Here is a 23,886-nt window from a genome sequence, read left to right as displayed (position 1 = left end):
GGGAGACTATCCATGCTTGAGAGCAGGGTTGTATGGGAAATCTCTGTACCTTGCTGTCAATTTATCTGCAAACCCTAAACTTCTCTTTAAAAAACCTTTCTTTAAAATAAAACAACAAGGACAAAAATATTTATTTTTATTTTTTTGAGACAGCCTTGCCCTGTTGCCCAGGCTGGAGTGCAGTGGTGCGATCTCGTCTCACTACAACCTCTGCCTCCCAGGTTCAAGTGATTCTCCTGCCTCAGCCTCCCAAGTAGCTGGGATTACAGACACGTACCACCATGCCAGGCTAATTTTCATATTTTTAGTAGAGACGGGGTTTCACCATAATGGCCAGGCTGGTCTCGAACTCTTGACCTCTGGTGATCTGCCTATGTTGGCGTCCCAAAGTGCTGGGATTACAGGCGTGAGTAATCATGCCTTGCCAACCAAAAGATTTATATAATCATCTTGTCTATAAAAAGAAAAGGGGGGGTCAATAGTTCAGATCTGTCATACTACAGTCTTGTTTAACCATTTAACATTTAGTTCATTTAGTTTTAAGTATTATCTTTTCTTGAAACATTCACCCATGCTGTTTGTTATCCATCATCACTCAAAGTTTCTTCTTCCTTTATCTTCCTTTCCTGGCCATCAAGAAGTTTACTTTGTCTCTTCTGTCCCTACTGGCAATGCCCTTATGCAGGCCAAGATTATTCATCTTTGGAATACTGCAATAATATTCTAAAAGGTCAGCCTACCTCTGGTCTTGTATTCCTCAAAGCCCTTACCATGACAACCATTTTAAACACTGCTAAGCAAACCCATCACTTCCCTGCTTAAAATCTTCTAGTGACTATAAAATGCATGCAGGTCAAGCTGCTCCACTAAACATAGACTATCTGCCTGGCCCTTAGTCTCATCTTTCACAGTTTTATATTCTGAAATTTGTGGCTCCAGAAGCCCTGAATTGCTTGCATTCTACCCTCTTTCCTTTATGTACCATCCTCTCCCATGCTTTCTCCTCTGCCTAAAAAGCTCTCCCTCACTTATTCACTTCAACTGGCTAACTCCTACACATCTAAAACTCTACCACTCATAGCTGATAATCTTAGTGGTCTTTCCCACAGAGCCCAGAAGCAGCATGAGTATCCTCCCGACACTACCCATCAGTTGACTGGAGCTGGTAACACAGATAAAACACACTTGTCTTTACTGATCTAAATTACTGCTTTTCTTCATTTATATGATATACTAGCAAAGGCTTGGTTTCAATAAGTTTGTTAAAAATAACTAAGGATACTTAAATGCTGGATTGAATAACTGAGCTGGTTTGATCATTAATCATTGCAAGCATATGAGAGGTTATTATACCCTATAGAACCATGAGCCATCAGAATAAGAGATTCAAAGTTAAAAAAACAAAAAAAACAAAAAAACAAAAAAAAAAAAAACAGTGGCCATTTGTCCTTTCTAACTGAATCCTTCAGAGCAGGACCCACAATGTTATGAATATGTTCCAGTATCAGGTATGAAGTGCTCTACAAATGCTTTCAGAGAGAACACAAGCCAAACTAACATTTCAAATAATGGCAGAAAGTAAACTAGAATTGAGTAAAATCATTCAGAAATTCTCAACAAATTCAGGAGTAAGTGAAAAAAATGTGGAAGGCAACAATCTACTTTTATTGTACATTGCAAAACTTTCTAGGAATCTTAAACTTGAGATCCAGAAAATGGCATTTAAGGAGAATAGGGCAATACATGCTCAGTTTATAGTCAGTCTCTTCCCACATGTGACCTCTCATGGTCATTGCTTGGTCATAACTCTGATGATTGAGGACTACTTAGTTTTGACCTCCTAAGGCCTTTAGATACAAACACACCAACAGCTGTTTGGGTTAACAAAAGCCCTATTAAGAAGTGACATTAAATGTTTCCCCTAAAGAAACAAAGTCTACAGAATTTTCTGTGACAAATAGAGAAATAATTTTGATGATTAAACAAACTCTATTCAAACATATCATAGTATTTTCTTTCTTTTTTTCCTTTTCTCCCCTTTTGTGAATAGCAAGGCAAATTAATGATTTTTCAGTCTGTGCTTGTGATGATGATGTAACTGATTTTCTCAGTTGATCCCATGTGTGTAATTTTAGCAAAGTTGGGCAAATCCAAATATGTATTAGCATAAATCAATGGGATACAGAGCACTTCATTTCAATATGCAATGTTTAGAAAGATATGCACCAAATTAAAATCAAGAGTTATCTAACGGTGACAGAATTATAGGTTATTTTTAGTTCTCTTTTTTTGTTTATAATTTGAAATGTTTCTATAAAAATTTATTCAAATTAATTATTCTTGAAGTGTTCATCTCCCAGTTAGAAAACCTAACTGGGATGCCTACTTTTATGTGTCATCTCTACTGGGTCGTGGGGTGCTCAGATATTTGGTTAAACATGATTCTGGATGTGTCTGTGAGGGTGTTTTTGGATGAGATTAATGTTTGAATTGGTAGACTGAGTAAAGCAGACAGCCTTTCCTCATGCAATCAATCCAAGACCAGAAGAGAACAGCTTGAGCTGGAACTGGTCATTTCTGACCTTCAGACTCAGACTGAAATATCAGCCCTTGTTGAGTCTCAAGCCTTCAGGCCTGCTGGCTTTGAGACTAGAACTTACACCATGGGCTCTCCTGGGTCTCCAGCCTACCAACTGCAGATCTTGGGACTTGTCAGCCTTCATCATCACATGACCTAATTCCTTATTTTACATATTAAGATATATATGTGTGTGTGTGTGTGTGTGTGTGTGTGTATATGTGTGTGTGTGTATATATATACACACACTATATATACTATAGTATATATAGTGTATGTATATAGTATATATATATAGTGTATACATACATAGTATATACTATACTATATATAGTGTGTATATATATATATAATCTTGTTGGTTCTGTTTCTCCAGAGAACCCTGACTAATTATTACAGGTCTAAATTTATTCTGTTATTATTTTATATGCAAATGACTATCCCAAGGCATTTATCAACATATATGAAACAACTCACATTAGCAACAATTTGGTCTTTAGCTTACTGTAATCATTTAACCTCTCTACACTAATTACCATATTTACCACTAACACTAGTACCACATTTACCACTAAATATCTAATTAAACATCTTTATTTTAGTTTAATTAATTTTTTTTTTTTTGAGATGGAGTCTCGCTCTGTCACCCAGGCTGGAGTGCAGTGGCATGATCTTGGTTCTCTGCAAGCTCCACATCCTGGGTTCAAGGATACTCTGTAATGCAAGTTGTTCTCTCACATTCTGGAGGCTTACATTTGGTTTTATAAAATCACATGTATTTGATTTTAAAAGGCATGGCTGTATTATAGTAAATGTTAGTATACTGAAGATGTGATATACCTTATATCATATATGAACTTTATCTGGTGACTCCAAGAACTGGTCTTCTGAGTGGGAGACTTTCTGTTCTGGGTAAGTGCACTAGTAAAAGAGGCTACAAAATGAAATTTTATTGCTTAAAATATATAGATAAGTAGGTAGACAGCTGATTAGATGGATGCATGAATGCACAGACAGACTCACAGACTGCTACTAGTAAGATAGTTACTTGGATGACTAGAAGAATAAAAGTATGTAGGAAAGAGAGAAGTCACAAGATGGAAAAATAGGTTTTCTAGGTGCTCTGCTGTGACATTTAAAAAAGCATGTTTAAAGGGTAGGATGTGAAGACAGGCTGAAAGGAAATCCCTAACAAAAGCTCTACCAATCCCCTACTTTTAGCTAGCACATTATGTGAAATCCTATTCTTAGGACACGGCTTTAAATTGAACATACACTTCCACTTGCATTGTTGATGGACATACATTTCTGCTATTTGAGATCCCAAGGCAGTCAAGGGATGGAGTTAGAGCAGTTTTACACATTCTTAATTCTTTTTTTTTCTTTTAGTTTCGGTTCCTGTGGCACTGCCTTTAGCACACACCAATTTTGTCCATGCACATTGTAGGCAGATAGTGAGAAGTTGAGAGTCTTATGTGTCATGTCTCTTCTGTCTTAAACTGGTCTGTCATTATAAAATTATAATCCCAGTTTACTACTATTCAAAGGCAGAGAACAGAACTTCATGACATGATTGGTGTTATAGCAAATGTTTTATTAATCACATAATGATTATAATTAACTCATGCCAGCCCTAGCTAAATGGCCCAATCTTTTTTCTTTATCTTTATAGTGCTACCAGAATTCTGCATGCTTTTCATAGAGTATTTAAATCTCTCTTGAACTCATTTGCTCATCTACAAAATGGGAAAATATAACTCACAGTCACTCCTTATATCATATGGTAACTTTTTAAAAATGCTATTTTTATAAATTTTTTAAGTTTAATTTCTCTATGCCAACCTTATCGACAATCTTCTACTGTAAAATCAGGACAACTGATTAATATAGTTAATTACCTCAAAAATTTAATTCCGATATTTACTTATTGTTCAGATTTTGAGATAACCAACAAGAACCAAAAATCAAAGCCTGAGACTAATTTGGGAATTTTGTGTGCTATACTGTCTTTCTTTCAATCATACACTAAGGATCCATTATATGCCAGGAAATGCCCACTGTTGGGCTTACAGAGATAATTTCTTAAAAAGTTAATAGGCACATTGACATTGCTCAAACTCGTTAATAATCAGAGATGAAAATTAAAATGGCAATACAATATCATCTGATGCTTGTTGGACTTGTAAAACATCAGAACGCTAAAGAATGCTAAGTAATGATGGATATTCAGACAGAGAAATTTCATCCAGGCCACTGAGAATATAGACTGGAGCAGCCACAATGGGGACTCATTTGGTAATACTTATTCAAATTAAATATATGCATAACCTACGATCCAGGAGTTCTGAATTGAGCATGTAATAAAAATGCGTAAGCCAAAGAAATTCTCACATAGGCGGATAAGGAGATATTGAACCACGTTCACTACAGCATTGCTTGGGATAGAAGGGGGTTAGATGAAAAGTTATAAGGCAGAAAAATTGTGGTGGATGCACAACATTTAATATTCTGCAACAGTCAGAATGCATAGATCAGATCAATACTTAGCAATACAGGTAATCTTCAGGGTATAGTACTCAGTGACTATGCAAGAAAGAGTAATCTATTGAGGGAAACTAGAATAGGTGACCTCAACATCTGCCTCTTTGACAAGAAAATTATTTTTGAGCTAAAGGCAATTAAGAAGCAGCAAATGGAGGGAAAATTTTCCCTATCCTCCTGCTTTTCTGCCTAAGAGCAGGATATAAATTCTCCTTTACTGGAGACAAGTCTAAACTCTTACCGGCCCAGAGACAGCACCAGAGGAATCCGCAAACAAACTTACTCTATTTTCCACCCATATATTTACCTTCCCACAGTTTCCCAGCTTTGGAAGCCTAAAATAATTTTCCTTTGCCCTGTCATTTCCCCACAAATTTATTTTTTCTTGAAGGTGCTCTACAAGCCAGAGTTCCAAACCACCACTTCAAGTTACACTTCCATGGGGTTTATCCCATATGATGAGCACTGCTCTTAATAAACATGTTTGTTTCCGTCTTATTAATCTATCTTTTGTTATAGGGATCCATCCCAACGAAGAATTCATGAGGGTTGAGGGGGAAATTTTTTTGTTCCCTACAATACATATTGTATATGTATATTGTATACTACATGTATATTGTATAAAAATATACAATAGGAGAATAAAAATGTACAAATTGGTAATGGGAAACATAAAACACATTAAGTGCAATAAATTATAACAATGGTATAATGGAATTCTTCAGGGCAAAGAGTGAAAATACAAAGCCAGAGTTAGTGACTGTAGTGAGGACAAGGGAGGCTGAGTCCAAGGAGAAGAGCAGGAAATACTTTGTGGAGGATGTGGAGGATATACCCCTTGGGCAAGTCTGTGTATTCTACTGTTAGCTTTCTTCCTGGTTTTGGGTGACTTACTTTAGACTACTTTAGGCTCTAGAACTTTCTCTATAATAATCATGAGCAACTACATAGGTTCTGCGTGATATTTATGGATGAGGTTTTGGGATAATAGGAAAAAATCATGTGCTTCAGGAAAAATCCGACCTGGGCTTGGAGATCGGCTCCACCGTCTATTACATGATGAAATGCATCTTAAACCATCTGAGCCTCAAAATATCTGAACTTCAGCTCTTTCATTTTTAAAGGAAGTCCCCACAGAGTCTCCATGAGAATAAAATGCGATCACATATGTCAAGTGACTAGCAAAGTGTCTGGAAAATAATAAGCCTTCAGTAACTCTTAGCCCCTCTGTGATTCCGCTTCCAAAATAGATAGCACGTAGGCAGTTTATGTTATTATAGCATATAAAGGGAAAGAAAACTTTTTACTAGGCAATATTGAGGAGCAAATTTTTGGAAGCTAGCTGGTTATAAATTTCTTAAAAATGTAATAAATTTTAGTTTTATGAAAACTTGTTTTCTAATCAGCTGAATTGTGGATTTTTTTTTTTTCACTCCTGTGTAATTTCCTGCTAAACAAAATATGCTGGCTTTTTTATTTGGGAGGTTAATGAAAACTGATTTATTAAAAATCTCCTTCTCTGTAAATCTCAATTTTTGGTACCACCCTGTCCCTCAAATCTGCCACAGCCATAGAATTAATTCCCGTGTCTCCATTCTGGGCTATATTGAGTATTTTACTTAATTTTAAAGTCAGATATTTTTGCGGTTATAATATCCTGCTTTCACACAAGCCGTATTATAAATGCATCACACTTACATTCAATGAAGAGCGATAATGGAGATCTCTGAATGTGGAACTTATAAGTTCAAAAACAAAGAAAAGGAAGTGTCTCATTTTCCAGACAACTATTCTCCACTCCCTGAAGTTCAAGGATACGTTTAATAAGACAGAAGAGAAATGCTACATTTTTTAAAATCCAAAGACATTTAATTTAAAATGGAAAAAAAAATTGGTGAAAAGAAAAAATTAAGGCTGGGTACAGTGGCTCCTGCCTGTAATCCCAGCACTTTGGGAGGCCTAGGCTGGTGGATCACTTGAGGCAAGGAGTTCATGAGCAGCCTGGCCAACATGGTGAAATCTCTACTAAAAATACAAAAATTATCTGGGCGTGGTGGCATGAGCCTGTAATCTCAACTACTCAGGTGACTGAGGCACGAGAATCACTTGAGCCTGCGAGACAGAGGTTGCAGTGAGCCTAGATCGCGCCACTCCACTCCAACCTGGGTGACCCAGAAAGACTCCATTTCAAAATAGTAATAGTAGTAATAATAAGAAGCAGCCTATAGAAAGACAAAACAACTCAAATTTCTTATTCACCAGAATTATCCTATGCAAATGTGTGGGCCTCTCTGTCCTTTAAATTGCATATGTGTAAAATGGATATAAAACGGTTTATGTTATAGGGTTAGAGGCATTGTAAAGATTACAGGCATTATATGGAGATAATTTACCACACAGTTCATGATATATAGTAATTACTCAAGAAAGTGAAGCTATTATACATTAATTCAACCAATTTTTTGAGCACCTACTAAATGTCAGGTTCTAACCACTGGAGACGTAGCAGTGAATAAAACAGGCAAAAAAAAAAAACTCTATTTTTTATGGATGGTGAGAAGTCCCACGGAGAAAACCAAAGCAACAAAGAAAAGGGAAGCTGCAGTGTGAAGGCTTTGCAATTTTCAACTGTGTGGTCAAGTAGGCTTCAAGGAAAAGGTGACACTTAAAAGAGGCTAAAGGAAACTAGGAATGAGGGAAAGGAAGATGTGCCTTATTAAACGGGCAGCTCCAAATGGCAACTCAGAAGAGTGCTCATCATGTATCCTCATGCCTGGCTTGTCTTTCTGACAGGTCCTACACAAAATGAAACACGAATTCTGCTTGAGAACCCTGGAGCTTCCCCAATGAGAAAATCTGCAGGTCAAGAAAATAGGGGATTAAAGACTGTGGCCATATCTCCTGCCATTCTATTTCAGCCTATCCCTACTTCATTTCTCATATCAAAATATATATTATCAGCAGGAAAAATTTAATTCTATTACATGTTGCATTAAGATTATTATCATTTTTGTTCCCTCTACTAGAATATCAGGCAGTAAAAAAAATGGTTTCTAGGAAGAGCGATTGCTCATGTAACTCCGTGCTTGGAGATGAAAGATAATTTCAGCTGTGGGTTTGCAGCCAGTCCAAGAACAATCTGGTTGTGAACTGCAATGTGAAAGATAGAAGATTCCTGACAAGATCCTTTCTTTTCTTTACTTCTCTCTTTCTCTCTCTCTCTCCCTCCAATCCCCTGGTACCTCAGTATTGAAGCAGTCTGTCTGTAGAAAATATGAGTATAAAATATTAAAAAAACTATAGAGTTTCAAGAAGGAGATTATAAATATAAATTCTTCTTCAAAAGGCTGTTGCCATTTGTTTTCACGTGTCTTCTGGCCCTTGGCCCAGGAAATCTACTGCCTAAGGGTTTTGCAACTGCAGGAAAAAATGTTCTACAAAACACAAACTTAGAGAAAATGCTTCAAAGGGTGCTGAAGATTGAAATGTACAGACATTTGATGGAAAACTCAGAAAAGATACGTCAAATACCTCAAGAAACAGAGGATAGCCACCATTCTCTTGATCAGTATCATCCTCACCATCCTCAGAGCTGAATACTCGGTTCTAGGCACTGACAATCTACGGGCTCTGAAGAAAAGCTCTGCTAATCTACAACATAGCTGAGACCGCTCTTTAAGTATCTGCACAGGTATAAAACCTTTACAGGGCCGGGCGCGGTGGCTCACGCCTGTAATCTCAGCACTTTGGGAGGCCGAGGCAGGAGGATCACGAGGTCAGGAGATGGAGACCATCCTGGCTAACACGGTGAAACCCCGTCTCTACTAAAAAATATTTAAAAATTAGCCGGGCGTGGTGGCGGGAGCCTGTAGTCCCAGCTACTGGGGAGGTTGAGGCAGGAGAATGGCGTGAACCTGGGAGGCGGAGCTTGCCGTGAGCCCAGATCGCGCCACCGCACTCCAGCCTGGGTGACAGAGGTAGACCACGACACACACACACACACACACACACACACAAAAAAAAAAAAAAAAAAAAAAAAAAAAAAAAAAAAAAAAAAAAAAAAAAAAAAACCGTTACAGGTGAATCAAAATCTTCTGAAGAAAAGCTGTCAGGAAAACACACTTATTGGAGCAGTGCTTTGGGCTTCAGCTAATTAGCTGAAGGAGATGAAGGAGAGGCCAGGGGTCTAGTCCCTACCATCATCTCTCATATATAAAACTATAGTTTTGTTTTTTTCTCTCTCTGGCTAAAAATTAATAATGCAGAAAACTCGGGACATAGAAAAAGGTAAAAAAGTAGAAAAGAAACATCTCATTGCTCCCTAAACTTTTATTTTTCTCCATTGATCAAATCAAGGTTTTTCTTAGTCTATCTAGGTGAGATTATTATGATGTATATAAATTATTTTGCTTTTCTCTTGAGTGTTAAACTATGGATATATCAAAATTTATTTTAATGTGTTATTTGTAGTGGCTATACTAATTCCTTAAATGGACATGTGAAATAATTCATTTAATCATTAACCTTTCATATATAATATAAATAAAAGTATACATTTATGTAAAATACATTTATATTTGTATTTGTATATACTTTATACATGGAAATATATATGGATATATGTTTATATGTGAAAATATAATTTTACATTTAATTTGTCTTATATATACAACATAAACTATACTTTATATATTATATACTATATATAACACATATATATACTAACTATACTATATAACATATATAAACTATACTATATATATATATACAATATACTATATTATATATATATAGTATGCTTATGCAGTATACTATATAAGTATATTATATAATGTATTACCAATTATATATTATATATATATATTACTTATATATAATATATATAGATTACCTATTTTGTGTATATTACCTATTATGTAATATGGAGTATACTTTATACTATATATTATATAAGACTATATTATATATTATATAATTATATTATATTACATAATCATAAAGTATTATATAACACTATTATATATTATATATTATATACTATATTATATAATAGTATATATAATATAATATAGTATAGTATATATATATAATATATATATATATATATATATATATATATAGTATATATATATATATATATATATATATATATATATATATATATATATTATATATAGTATATATATATATATTATATATATACTATTCATATTATATATATATATATATACTATATAGTATTGTTATAATATAGGTATATATTATATACCATATATACTATATATAACATACATAATATAGTTATGCTAAATAAAATAGTATATATAGTATTATATATTATATATGATATATGCTATATAATATAATTATATATTATATAATTATAATTATATAATGCTATATTTTATAATTATATTATAAATAGCATAGTATAATATATACACATATAAGCTATAGTATAGTTAATATAAACACATATTAATATACTTAAAATTGACTATCTTCAGTCTCATATATAGTTTTAGATGTTTTGCTACTGTGAGGAGACTGAAAATGAGCCATAAATTTTTTGCAAAAATATTAATTTTTTTAAGTTAATTCCCATAATGGGAAATTAATGATTGGAATAAGACTCTTGATCTGTGATGATATTTTTTAAAAGAGTGATAAACAACAACAACAACAACAAAAAGCCCAACTACAACGGTGGCAGGTGCTCAGAAAGGATGCAGGCTGAGGAACTGTAGCATAGTCCTAGCAGCCCTCCTGGACTGGCAAGGCAGGCCAGTTGCTGGAGCCCTGGAGATGGGGGGTGGGGAGGCAAGGCAGGATGTCCAGGAGAAAGAACTGAGGCAATATCTGGGACTGTGGTAATATGGAAGAAAAGTAGCTGTTTATCAAGAATTTCAATATTTTTAAATTTTTAACAACCAGCAGGGCCAGGCCAGGGCATATTAGATAAAAATCAGAACTGTTCTTGCTATAGAATGCCAAATTACTTTCAGGGAAATTTTAATTTCATACCCTTACCTTTTGCACATGAAAGCTTCCATATCATTGTAACTCATAAGTATTATATGTTATTGGTTTTTAAGCCTTCTTGAATTATTCTTAGTAAACATTTGAACTTTCCTTTTTTAATATTTTGAATAAAATATATATTATTAGCTAATTAACCAAATATTTTTTCATTATTTCTCTCAGATTGTTATTGTTAAAGAGATCAAGCTGAAGGAGACCCAGGGAATTGATCTCAAGCCCTGTAACCTCCCCAATTCCCTTCAGACATATATTATTAGGTTCACCATCTATAAAATGAAGATAACAACAGGTCGCCTACACCAGAGTTACATGACTGTGTATATTAAATTGCAAAGTTTTATTCAGTGTGACTGTCAAGAGGAAACTTACTCACTAATTAAGACACCGCAGACCAAAATGCACAAAAACTGGCAAGATACAAATTTGTCCTTCAGCAAAATTACAGATAAACACATGCCATGGACTTTTATGTAGATTGTAAATCATCAAAATTGGGAACGGAAAACACTGTAACATTAACAAAACAAAACAAAATGAGAACCTACCATATTGCTTTTTTTCTGTGTCACCTGTATAAGCCCATTGCTGCATTCTCATTAATTCTAAGGCTTTAGAACTAAGTTTATTTGCTTTTGTAAGTATACAATCATTTAATCTGCAATGATAGTTTTGTCCTCACTTGGTTCATTATCCCTTGTTTTGCTGTTTCAAACCTTATTGAATTAGCCAAAACAATCTTGTTTACTCTACTTTTAATGACAATCATTCCGGTGTTCTAACACTATGTTCCATTCTCTCAAATCTGTAACTTATCTGTCTTTAACAATACCTCAATGTTCACTGAAAGTTTTAAATACAATACAATGGGGTAAACTATTTTGGTAAAATTGTTTATGAAGAATATTTTATTTTTAATCATATATTTTAATAAATGCCTTTAATAAAATGATGCCCCAAACTATAACTGCGTTTATCTAAAGTAGTTCTAAATCTTGTAGATTAGTTTATGATTATAATCTATAACCTTCTGATAAAGGAGTAACTGCTATGATGCTGCATATAAGTACATTAGTTTTTACTTATTTTTCATTACAAGCAATTAAAATCTATTCCCAAAATTGTCTGCAGGTCTAGAAACCCCATTAGAATACCACTTCCTCAATACAACAAACATGGTAATAGCCACACTATTCTGAAAAAAAAAAAAAATCCTACCTCTTCTCTAGAAGGTGACTCATAAAAGAAGATTTCAAGACTCAAAGCATGTTTAATGGCCCAAACACACAAGAAATCAGCGCCTGAGTCCCTTCCATAATATATCTGTAAAGTATTTCTCCAACCTATGCTAACACCACTAGAATGACAGATAACTTTTTATCTCCCAAGGAGTGGAAGTTATTTTCTATTTATGGACAAGTTTCATCATTAACATGCTCTTTTACTTTTTTTTTTTTTTTTTTTTTAGATGGAGTCTTGCTCTGTCGCCCATGCTGGAGGGCAATGGCCTGATCTTGGCTCACTGCAACCTCCTCCTCCCGGGTTCAAGCAATTCTCCTGCCTCAGCCTCCCGAGTAGCTAGGATTACAGGCATGTGCCACCACGCCCAGCTAATTTTTGTATTTCTAGAAGAGCCGGGGTTTCACTATGTTGGCCAGGCTAGTCTCGAACTCCTGACCTAGCAGGTGATCCGCCTACCTCGGCCTTCCAAAGTGCTGGGATTACAGGCATGAGCCATCAGGCCCGGCCAACATGCTCTTACACTGAGCCAAGAAATCACTCTCTGAAGCTTTCAACCATTGGCACTTTGAGGGCAAATATTCTATTGTTTGCCCATCAGAAAATATACAAAAATGGCAATTAGCACAATCAAATTCTTTTTTCCAAGCAAAAAATACCTCAGTTCCCTACATTTCCTCACACATTTTAAATTTGTTGATCTGTACTGTTGGCTTACTATGGATCATTGGTAAATATTAACCTTTGCTTCCTGCCACCTCCTAGTTTCTAAACCTGACACACTGGATCTTCCAGTTCCTACTTGAATTACATTCATTCTATTGCTATCCAATCAGCTTAAAGTATTAAGCTTCTGTGTTACCTTAACATGTCATTTATGAAAGGAGACAAGATTAATAATCTGATAAGGTTAGATTGTCAAATAGCTAGTCATTGCTAAGTACCTAATTTCTCTTGTGAAAGGAAAATAAAATCTTGGGACTCCAAACTCACTATGTTAAAAGGAAGAGTTACACTTGAGAACTGGGTCACACAAAATCTGTCTTCCTTTTCGTATGTAAACAGATAGGTGCAATGATAGAAGGCCACTGTTTCTCCAGGTGGCCCCCTCCTTTTACATATAACATGTGGATTCAGTGAGTACTAATCAAACCCTCACAAGAAAGTGACCACTTACCTTACTACCTACCCTCCCTATTACTTTCTTTCCTCCTTCTCTCCTGCTTCTTTTCCCCCTCTAAATACTGAAGCCCTCAAACACCTCTTTGGAAAAAGCACAGATCACAGATGCTACTGCAACCTGTGTCTCTTTTTCTCAGTTGCATCCTCAGTCTTGGTAAAATAAACCTCTAAATTGATAGAGAGCTGTCTCAGACACTTTCTCCCTTAGCAAGTTAAGAATTAATTATTAAATCTGTTTAGTGCAATTTGTTGGACTGGACTAAAGTCAAGAGATCTGGGTTTTGTTCTGCCTTGTTGGTCCCCAGGTTTCTTATTTGTGAAGTGAGAGTGTTGATGGTCTCTTAAGTTTCTTTTAGGTTTTAACGTCTGTAGAAATGCTGGTGTCTATATGTTGCAGAACAAGAGAACCATCAAACTGCTCTCAACATATGTCAGAAAAATTATGACAGAAAATATTATGAGGGTGGATAACACCTGTATTTCATATGTGAGTTGCTTGAGTGGATTAAAAAATTATAAATGTAAATACAATTATTGGTATAGCAATGATATAGTGGCTGAGTTAGTATACAATAGGTTAATGAAAATAGAAGCAGGAAAGCTGGATTAAATGTGATTATTTGAGTTGTAGTTCTTTCTAACTCTTAAAAAATTTTCTGGCATTTGAACATAAGAACCAAATAGTGGGAAAGATAAAATGATTATCCTTTAAGCAGAGCCTAGAGCAAGGAGAACACATTGGCCATGACTGCTTTCCGGAACATTTTTTCAGGTATAAATATATGCACTGTAAATTAATAAAGCATTCTCTCTTACCAAAAAGAATATGGGATTTTTTTTTTTTTCCCATGTACCATCTAGCATGAAGGCAACACTCATTAGAAGTTGAAAAACAATGAACACCCATTGAGAAGTTTAATTTATGGAAGCACCAATGCTGATGGATCCAAAAGTATGTTCTATGAGATTTAAAATATATGCATTACTCTCAAAACCTAAAAACAATTGCAGAAAATGACAACAAGAATACTTCAAGACCCTGAATAAAGCAATTCTGGCTACTCATTGTGTCTCATTAAAGCACACAAGCTCATATACATGAACATACATGCATAACTTTACACTTCCCAGTTTGTTCTCTGTAAAAGTTACATGGTCTGTTTTTCTGTTCATGGTTTGTTTTCCTCTCTTTATTCCTATTGGGTTCATATAATATTTATTTCATACATTTTCCTAACATTAGAATGCAAAATCTATGGATAACAGTGTTATTTATCAATTATACTTTATTGATATGGAAGATGACTCAAAGAGTTTGCCATCTATTTCCTTTCTTTCGAATTTCTCAGAGCCCTAATAATTGCTTGGCTTCTAAACTGAAGTGCCAAGCACCTTTTGCAAAAACCTTACAGTCTCTCTTAAACTATGAAAACTCTTTCCACACAAACACCAGACTCAAGAGAAAGCCAATCGATAGGGCACATGTGCATCCCCTCCCTGCTCATGTCTCTGAAAAAAATCAAATAGACCCCCCCACCTCAAAACACGATAATTAAGTGGTATAAAAGTAGCAATTTCATCTAGGAAGGCTTTTAGCTGGTTTGCTTTTGCGTGTTTTTGAAGCACGGTGGGAGAAGTGGTAGCACCATTATGAATGCTTAGAGAATATTTGCACCAAAGCCATGTGCCTACCTATCTGTGCAAACAAGGAAAGAAAATTGAGGTAGTAAAACCTGTAAACTAAGACAGAAATGGGACCCTATGAGATACATTACAGGAGCTGAGCACAAAGGACTGAACAGGATCAACGGCTTCATTTGCTAGGCACTGGAGTTTAATGAATGATTTGGAAGGATACTCAAGCCATGGGACAATACAAAACTTTCAGGCACCCTGTAGATCATAGAATATGTGCGAAGACCATTTCTGTAAGGCAAGGATAGAAAGTTCCTTGCTGTATAGTAATGCATTGTTCTGCAGTCAGGCCAATAATAGGTGATTAGATAACCATCTCTCAGTTGCTACGTCAGCACTCAAACTAACTGAAGTAGAGTGTCCTCTCCCCTCAAAACACTGGTTTTTCAAGCAACAGACACCTAGACCTAGGGATTTTAAATGCATTGCTTTTGATTTCATATAACTTGGTTGGGTAGTGAAAACTAAGTATATATAACTTGAATTTTTCTTGGAGTTTTTCTTATATTTCTGATTGATTTCTTATGAAAAGTGACCTTAAAGGGCACCCACATTCTCCCCAAGGCAGAGCTTGTTATTAATACATTATTGGGGCTCAGTCAGAAGAACTCCAAGAGTTGCTCCCTCTATTTTGTTAAGTTCTCTATATCAGCTTCTATGCGCACCTTTATGTAAGGACTCACCGTGCAGGCCAAATGTTCCTTTCTCTAGATAGATTATAAGCATCTGGATAAATTTGCATTAGAAATTCAATTAACTTTATATTAAAAGGTCAATTAACTTGGCCATGATAGAGATTGTTTTTAATTACTTTTTCTTGTAGGGCTTCTCTTCTTGTCCAAGCACAAGTGACACTATCAAATGATAGTCTCATTGCCTGTTGGTTGCCTGAAACTCATATCCAAAACACACAGGAAATAATTGTCTTGGTTAAATGAATTAATAAGACATTCTTTAGACAATTCATAAGTATTATAATTTTGGGGACTTAAAGTATCTGTAACCAATAACAAAGTATTTTAGCTTAAATACCCTCCATGGTATTGTTCATGACAATCCCCTTCATGGTCTGTCTTTGTTGGTTTCTATTTTCTTGGTGCAAAGATGATAATAAAGTAAAATGATTTTAAGGATTACTTCTTATTACACTATATCACAGTGTATTTCAAGAAAAATTAACAAATAATGACATTACAAATCAACGATCTCTGTCAGGCATGGTGGCTTATGCCTGTAATCTCAGCACTTTGGGAGGCTGAGGCAGGCAAATCACTCAAGGTTAGGAGTTCGAGACCAGCCTGACCAACACGGCGAAACCCCATCTCTACTAAAAAATACAAAAATTAGCCTGGTGTGGTGGCGGGTTCCTATAATCCCAGCTACTTGGGAGGCTGAGGCAGGGAGAATTGCTTGAACCTGGGAGTCAGAGGTTGCAGTGAGCCAAGATCGTGCCACTGCACTCTAGCCTGGGCAAGAGAGTGAGACTTCATCTCAAAAAACAAACAAACAAAAAAACAAAAAATTAGTGATCTCATTTCATTAGAGTTAGTTATCTTTGTGTTAATATGAGCCACAATTCAACTCATTCATGAGGCACTAGAACACTTATACTTAAGAGGTTCAAGGGATTACCAGTTGGCATTAAGTTACAAGTGACAATAGGGTCCACTTGATATCAAATTGTAACCATTATTGAACTATCACTCAGGCAAAATAAAATAACTAAAGATAAATATATCAATAATATATCTACATATTTCAAACATAATAATGCATTAACCCAAACTTCCAGATGAGTAGCAACTTAAAAATGAAGCAAACACTGTTCAGGAGTTGATATGAGGAAAAGTCTTGAGATGAAACTTATTTCACTTTTGCAGAAGAGAATAACCTTCACCCTCCAGGAGCAATAAGATGTCCTAAGCACTTTGTAAATGCTACCTATATCACTCTCACTACAACCTTATGAGATAACATTAATTGTTCTCATTTTACTGATGTTTCAGCCAAGATCATACAGTTAATTGGGGGCCGAGTTATCTGTGTTCATCTACCTTTCCAGACTTTCAATTTTCCCTTAGAATGAAAATGCTGGATCTAAAAGTAATGAGACTATAAAATGCCTGTAAAAGGGTGCTTAGGGCTGGGTGTGGTGGCTCACGCTTATAATCCCAGCACTTTGGGAGGCCAAGGTGAGTGGATTATGAGGTCAGGAGTTCAAGACCAGCTTGGCCAAGATGGTGAAACCCCCATCTCTATTAAAAACACAAAATTTAGCCAGGTGTGGTGGTTGGCGCCTGTAATCCCAGCTACTCAGGATGCTGAGACAGGACAATTGCTTGAACTCGGGAGGTGGAGGTTGCACTGAGCCAAGATTGCACCACTGCACACTCCAGCCTGGGCGACAGACTGAGACTCCGTCAAAACAACAACAACAACAACAAAAAAACCAGGGGGTGCTTAGGAGTGTTCTGAATGCTAGAGGTAATTCTAAGCATTCAGTTTTAGGAACTAAGAGGAAGGGAACAGATTAGGCCCATGCCACTCAAAGAATGTGTCCACAAGAGTGTAAATTAACTCTGTCATTGAGCACAATTTTTCCCCATGGTGAGACTTTCTCAATGAAAAAAGCTATGCATCAGTTTATATTCCAGTGCATATTTCTAATCTTCACATGGGCAAATAACAGTTTGAAAAGCAGTAACCAGTCCATGAACAAGGCTTTAAGTGGCACAAGCTTAAGAAGCTTCTTATGAGATTTTCCTTTTCTGTGAGTATTTTAATCATTTTGGATAAGAGTTACCCTTAAAGTTATCCTATTTGATTATTTGATTTTTCATTTATCAAAAGAATAAGTCACATCCCTTATTCACAATAGAGATAGTAATGAAAGCTAGTGTCCTATACCCTGTAAATCTCTGGGGGCATTAATGTTAGTTGAAGTAATATTGCTAGTTTTAATAAGCTGATCTCTTCCAACAGCAAAAAAAAAAAAAAAAAAAGAAAAAGAAACCTTTCTTAAAAAATGAACAATATTGTCATCACACAGCATAATGTTTGAAGTGAAATATAAACTTTAAAAATATATTATTCGTACCTGCACCTCCGCCTATGCTTAGAATCTTAATTTCTGATTTTGTGTCTCCAATCCTGAAAGAAAAAAAATTATGTAGTTTTAGAAAAATGTGTTAGGTGCTTTGTGAAATCTGATTATCTAGTCTAGTTTGAAGAGAACAGACTAAAAATACAATGAACGAAAACTAGGCCAACATGAAAGTTCCCAATTATACCAGTTATATTGCCATCTTTAGAGTATATTTCAAAATACAGGTTTTATTCATTAACAATCTTGAACTGGGAGACTTGGAAATGGCATTATGTACATCTCAGAGGTAGAAAATGCCATTTGTTTGAATATTGTTTGGAGAATAAGAATAGAAAAAGTGGAATTTCGAGTCTGGTAATATAATAAGCCACCCATCGTAGATAGGGGAAAGGCTCAGGTGGTTCCCACTATCTATAATGTCTGCCTTCTTTCCTCCCCCACCCCTTTTTTTTTTTACCTTACTTTTAATGAACAAATGTTTATTAAACATGTATTATGTGTATTCTATCCTAGGCATTAAAAAAATAGATATCACTTTGCTCTCAAAATGAATGACAATTTGCTTTATTGTCTCCCCGAGACAATAAAGCCCTGAATTATGACTCAGGTACTAGAAATAGAATGAAGTAGATAGATTGGGAAATAAGCCAGTAGGACTTGCTGTTAGACTGATGTGAAGACGTAAGAAAAAAAAAAAATATGGGTGCAATGACTTCCCTGTTTCAGGCTTGGATGACTGGGAAAAGGGTGATGCCAAAAAGGAAGCTGAGAAATATAGTTTGGTAACAAGCTTATGTTTTTGTCAGGGCTTTTTAAAAAAATAAATAAGAATTCGGCAAACATTTGAATTTGCAAGATTTAAGCTAGGAGAAGAGAAATCGGGGCCAGGGATGTATTCTGGAGAATCATCATCATAAAGTAATAGTCAATGCTAGAAGAGTAGATTCCATCACCCAAAGTTACTGCAGAGTTAGAGTAGTAGTGGATGGTGATCCAATATCAACTTCTAAAGATAACTGGATTGTGAAGAATACACAAAGAAGACAGAGAAGAAGAAAGCACAGAGAAGTACTAAAGTAACTGGAGGCAGAGAAAGCCCTTAGTCGTAGCAAAAGCAGCAGAGTGTACTACTTAAAAAAGGAAAAATCTACATCGAATTTGGCAATATGAGTGTCTTTAATAATAGCAGTTTTTTTTAAGTTCATTCATGTTTTTAATATAAAGTTTGAAGTAATAATGTTAATAATTCCTAGAACATTGTTAGGTGTTATGGGGTTTAGATAGTGATTTTTTTTCTTTTTTGTTTTCTGGTTTTTCTTTCTTTCTTTCTTTCTTTTTTTTAATTATACTTTAAGTTCTAGGGTACATGTGCATAACATGCAGGTTTCTTACATATGTATACATGTGCCATGCTGGTGTGCTGCACCCATCAACTCGTCAGCACCCATCAACTCGTCATTTACATCAGGTATAACTCTCAATGCAATCCCTCCCCCCACCCCCCTCCCCGTGATAGGCCCTGGTGTGTGATGTTCCCCTTCCCGAGTCCAAGTGATCTCATTGTTCAGTTCCCACCTATGAGTGAGAACATGCGGTGTTTGGTTTTCTGTTCTTGCGATAGTTTGCTGAGAATGATGGTTTCCAGCTGCATCCATGTCCCTACAAAGGACACAAACTCATCCTTTTTTATGGCTGCATAGTATTCCGTGGTGTATATGTGCCACATTTTCTTAATCCAGTCTGTCACTGATGGACATTTGGGTTGATTCCAAGTCTTTGCTGTTGTGAATAGTGCTGCAATAAACATACGTGTGCATGTGACTTTATAGCAGCATGATTTATCATCCTTTGGGTATATCCCCAGTAATGGGATGGCTGGGTCATATGGTACATCTAGTTCTAGATCCTTGAGGAATCGCCATACTGTTTTCCATAATGGTTGAACTAGTTTACAATCCCACCAACAGTGTAAAAGTGTTCCTATTTCTCCACATCCTCTCCAGCACCTGTTGTTTCCTGACTTTTTAATGATCGCCATTCTAACTGGTGTGAGATGGTATCTCATTGTGGTTTTGATTTGCATTTCTCTGATGGCCAGTGATGATGAGCATTTTTTCATGTGTCTGTTGGCGGTATGAATGTCCTCTTTTGAGAAAAAGAAGACTGAGGACTGCAGTCAGATGGCAATGGGATTAAAAGTGAGCTCAAAAATGAGGAAGCAGATCTGGAGTCTGTTGAAAAAGGATGAAAGAGAGAAGGATAAGAGATGACTGCTACAGGGGAACCATGAAGGGAAAAGGATGGTGTTTGTTTCTTTGGACTGTGGGATGGTAAACAAACCTGTGTTTTGTCTTCATTGCAAAAGCTTGCACAGTCACAGGATGGGAACAAAGGTTGAAGTAAGGTTCTAAAGGAATCTTGCAAAGTCTAGGGTCAAGAACACCTATAAATGAGTTGCCTTTTTCAGTTCTAATTATCCTCCAGTTCATAATCCTGCATCCTAACATATCCATTTCTATCTTAACCTTTTGTTCATTCTTTAAAATGCTTACATCTATGACAGCATAGGGAGGCTATGAAGCAGAGGACCCAAGTTGAAATCCCAGGTTACTGATACATTACCTTGAGCAAGTTATTTGACATTTCTGTGAGATAAGATAATAATATCACCTCTCTTGTAGGATTATTAGTAACTGTTTCTAATTCATGGAGAAATTGTGAGGATTCAATTATTTAATTCATGTAAAGCTCTTAGAAATGTAACTGCACATGACAAGCACTCCACATATATTAGCAATTATTATGATTCTAGGCACATGTAAGTGACTTATGTGAATCACCTCTTTGAATCCTTAAAATTCCTCTATGAGTTAGATACTATCATTCATCCCATTTCACATATTATAATGACAGCAAATAATTATTGAAAACTTACTATTTTCTAGCCAAGGATTTAAAAGTTTTATATGCAACACCAATAACCAAGTTTACTATTTATAGTTATATACTATAATTTTTCCTGCCACCAAGCCCTGCCCCACCATCTACCCCCAAATAGGGAATTGAAGAATTCCTCCATAGGGAAACAAATCATCTCAGTAATAAAGTTAACATGATTTTATATCTGAGGATCACCCAGGAAAGAGCTGAGGCCACACTCAATTATTCAGTGAGCTACTCACTCAACAAACCCTGCCCTGACTTACACAAAGAGAAACTGACTACCTTTTAGCGCCTCATTATTTGATTGAACAGAAAACCAAGGCTTATTAGGCTGGGGAGCTGTCGAACATAAGAAACAGAGACTGAAAGAGGCAGAGAGAGCAGAGGAACATTTTGTAATGAATAAGAAGGTATTACATCTGATAATGGTGAAAAGAATGCTATAGAAAACATTCTTGGAAATTAAAAATATAATAGTAAAAAATTAATAGATAGGCTGAAAGAGAAAGTCGTAGCAAACTGGAAATACAAGAAAATTAGGTAATCAATCCAGGAAGTATTTGATGAGTAAAAGTTTCAGAAAAATAAAACAGAAGGGAGGAATGATTACCAAAGTTCCTCATAACTGAAGGGTCTGAATCTCAACTGAATTCGCCCAGGGAGTACCCACAAAATGGGTGAAAAGGAACCATTTCACAACTCACTATTTTAAAATTTCAGAGTGCTAGAGATCAGATTCTAAAAAGTTCAAAATAGTGAAAACAAAACACATAATGTAAAAGTTATTCCACAAGCCAAGGATGAGAAATTTGAGTAGCATTTGATTTCTTTTTTTCTCTTGTATGAGACAGGGTCTCACTCTGTCATCTAGACTGAGTGCAATGTCACAATCATGTCTCACTGAAGCCTTGATCTCCCGGACTTAAGCAATCTTCCCAGTTCAGCCTCTGGAGTAGCCAGTGCTACAGGTGCACGCCACCTTGTTCAGCTAATTTTTTTTACTTTTTCTGTAGAGATGGGATCTTGCTGTGTTGCCTAGGCTTGTCTCAAACTCCTGGGCTCAAGTAATCCTCCCGCCTCAGCCTCCCAAAGTGCTGAGATTACATGCACGAACCAACACACCTGGCCAGTATTTTATTTGTTAACAGCAATTCTGGTATCTAAGAGACAATGTAAAAGTACCTTTTTTTTTTTTTATTTTATTTATTTTTTTTTTTTGAGACGGAGTCTCGCTCTGCCGCCCAGGCTGGAGTGCAGTGGCCGGATCTCAGCTCACTGCAAGCTCCGCCTCCCGGGTTCACGCCATTCTCCTGCCTCAGCCTCCCGAGTAGTTGGGACTACAGGCGCCCGCCACCTCGCCCGGCTAGTTTTTTGTATTTTTTAGTAAGAGACGGGGTTTCACCATGTTAGCCAGGATGGTCTCGATCTCCCGACCTCGTGATCCGCCCGTCTCGGCCTCCCAAAGTGCTGGGATTACAGGCTTGAGCCACCGCGCCCGGCCGTAAAAGTGCCTTTAGATCTATGATACAAAACTGTTTTCAGTATACAGTTCTATATCCAGTCAAACTGTCTAACGATGAACATAGAACCAAGGGATTTTTAAACATACAAAGTCTCAAAAAGTTTACCTCTCATTCACTATTAAAGCTTTTAAAGAATTAGTTCAGGAAACAAAGGACTGAGGAAACAAATGAAAGGCATGAGATACAGAATCAGGGAGTTAAATACTTCAGAAAGAAAATGATTCTCAGAAAGTGAAATAAACCCCTCCTTAACAGTTGTATAGCAGGCCAAAGCAGATCTTCCTAAACTGAAAAAAAGAACAGAGGGCTTCAGAAAAGTTGTTCCCTTGGGGTAAAATAAACAGATTCCTTGATATGTTTGCATATATTGAGACGAGATTAGTATATCTGCTTCGGAATCAAAGTAGTAATAGGTACATAGAGAACTAAGAAAAGAAACCAAAATTAAGGCAATAGTCAACTCTAGGGAAAACAAAAAGTTGTACATAAAAGGAAATGTAAGCATAGTCTAATATATTGCTCAATTATTAATAATATGTACATAGGCAAAATAACATAAACACTCAAATTATTTAACCAAAATTTTGACTAAATATGGTGACATGAAAGGGTGGGAAATATGCATGCTAATTAGCTATTTTAATACAGCAAAATGAAGAAATAGAAAAATAACATGTTATTTTGAATTATGAAAGAAAATTCCATAAATAACTAAAAGATTTCAAAGTGCTGAAAGTGGTTGCTTCTGGAGAGTGAGAATCAAGAATGGAGTGGGTGGGATTTGTTATAGGCCCCACCCACTTTAGAACCATTTGATTGTTTTTAGAATCATTTGATGTTTTAAAATATGAGCATGTCTTGCTTTAATAAAATGTTAATATGCTCGCTCCACACTCAATTAGCACAGTGAGCCACCAACTCAACAAACCCTGCCCTAACATACACAAAGCATATCCTAATCACGTTTTGGTACTTCATAACTCATAGACAACTTTAAGCAACAATTTTAAAGGTTCTTCAGCTAAATCTTATTTCAAACA

The 23,886-nt window shown here is 35.9% G+C and overlaps 1 protein-coding gene across 3 annotated transcripts in view; it reads right to left on the bottom strand.

Annotated features, from left to right (window-relative positions):
- HNMT (histamine N-methyltransferase) overlaps positions 1 to 23,886 on the bottom strand; it is a 1,236,603-nt gene that overhangs the window by 26,221 nt on the left and 1,186,496 nt on the right. The window contains exons 1-2 of one of the 3 annotated variants that reach the window (XM_050751001.1): positions 20,721 to 22,438; positions 18,372 to 18,424 (exon numbers count right to left, since the gene is read on the bottom strand). In XM_050751001.1, the coding sequence (XP_050606958.1) occupies positions 18,372 to 18,424; positions 20,721 to 20,893 (226 nt within the window). In that variant the 5' untranslated portion in view covers positions 20,894 to 22,438. Of the gene's footprint in view, positions 1 to 18,371; positions 18,425 to 20,720; positions 22,484 to 23,886 lie in introns of those variants that run through there. The other 2 variants (XM_050751002.1, XM_050751003.1) reach the window with 2 other exon arrangements.

Source organism: Macaca thibetana, chromosome 12 (genome assembly GCF_024542745.1).
Source record: "Macaca thibetana thibetana isolate TM-01 chromosome 12, ASM2454274v1, whole genome shotgun sequence".
NCBI lineage: Eukaryota > Metazoa > Chordata > Mammalia > Primates > Cercopithecidae > Macaca > Macaca thibetana.
This window is presented reverse-complemented; position numbering and strand designations above follow the sequence as displayed.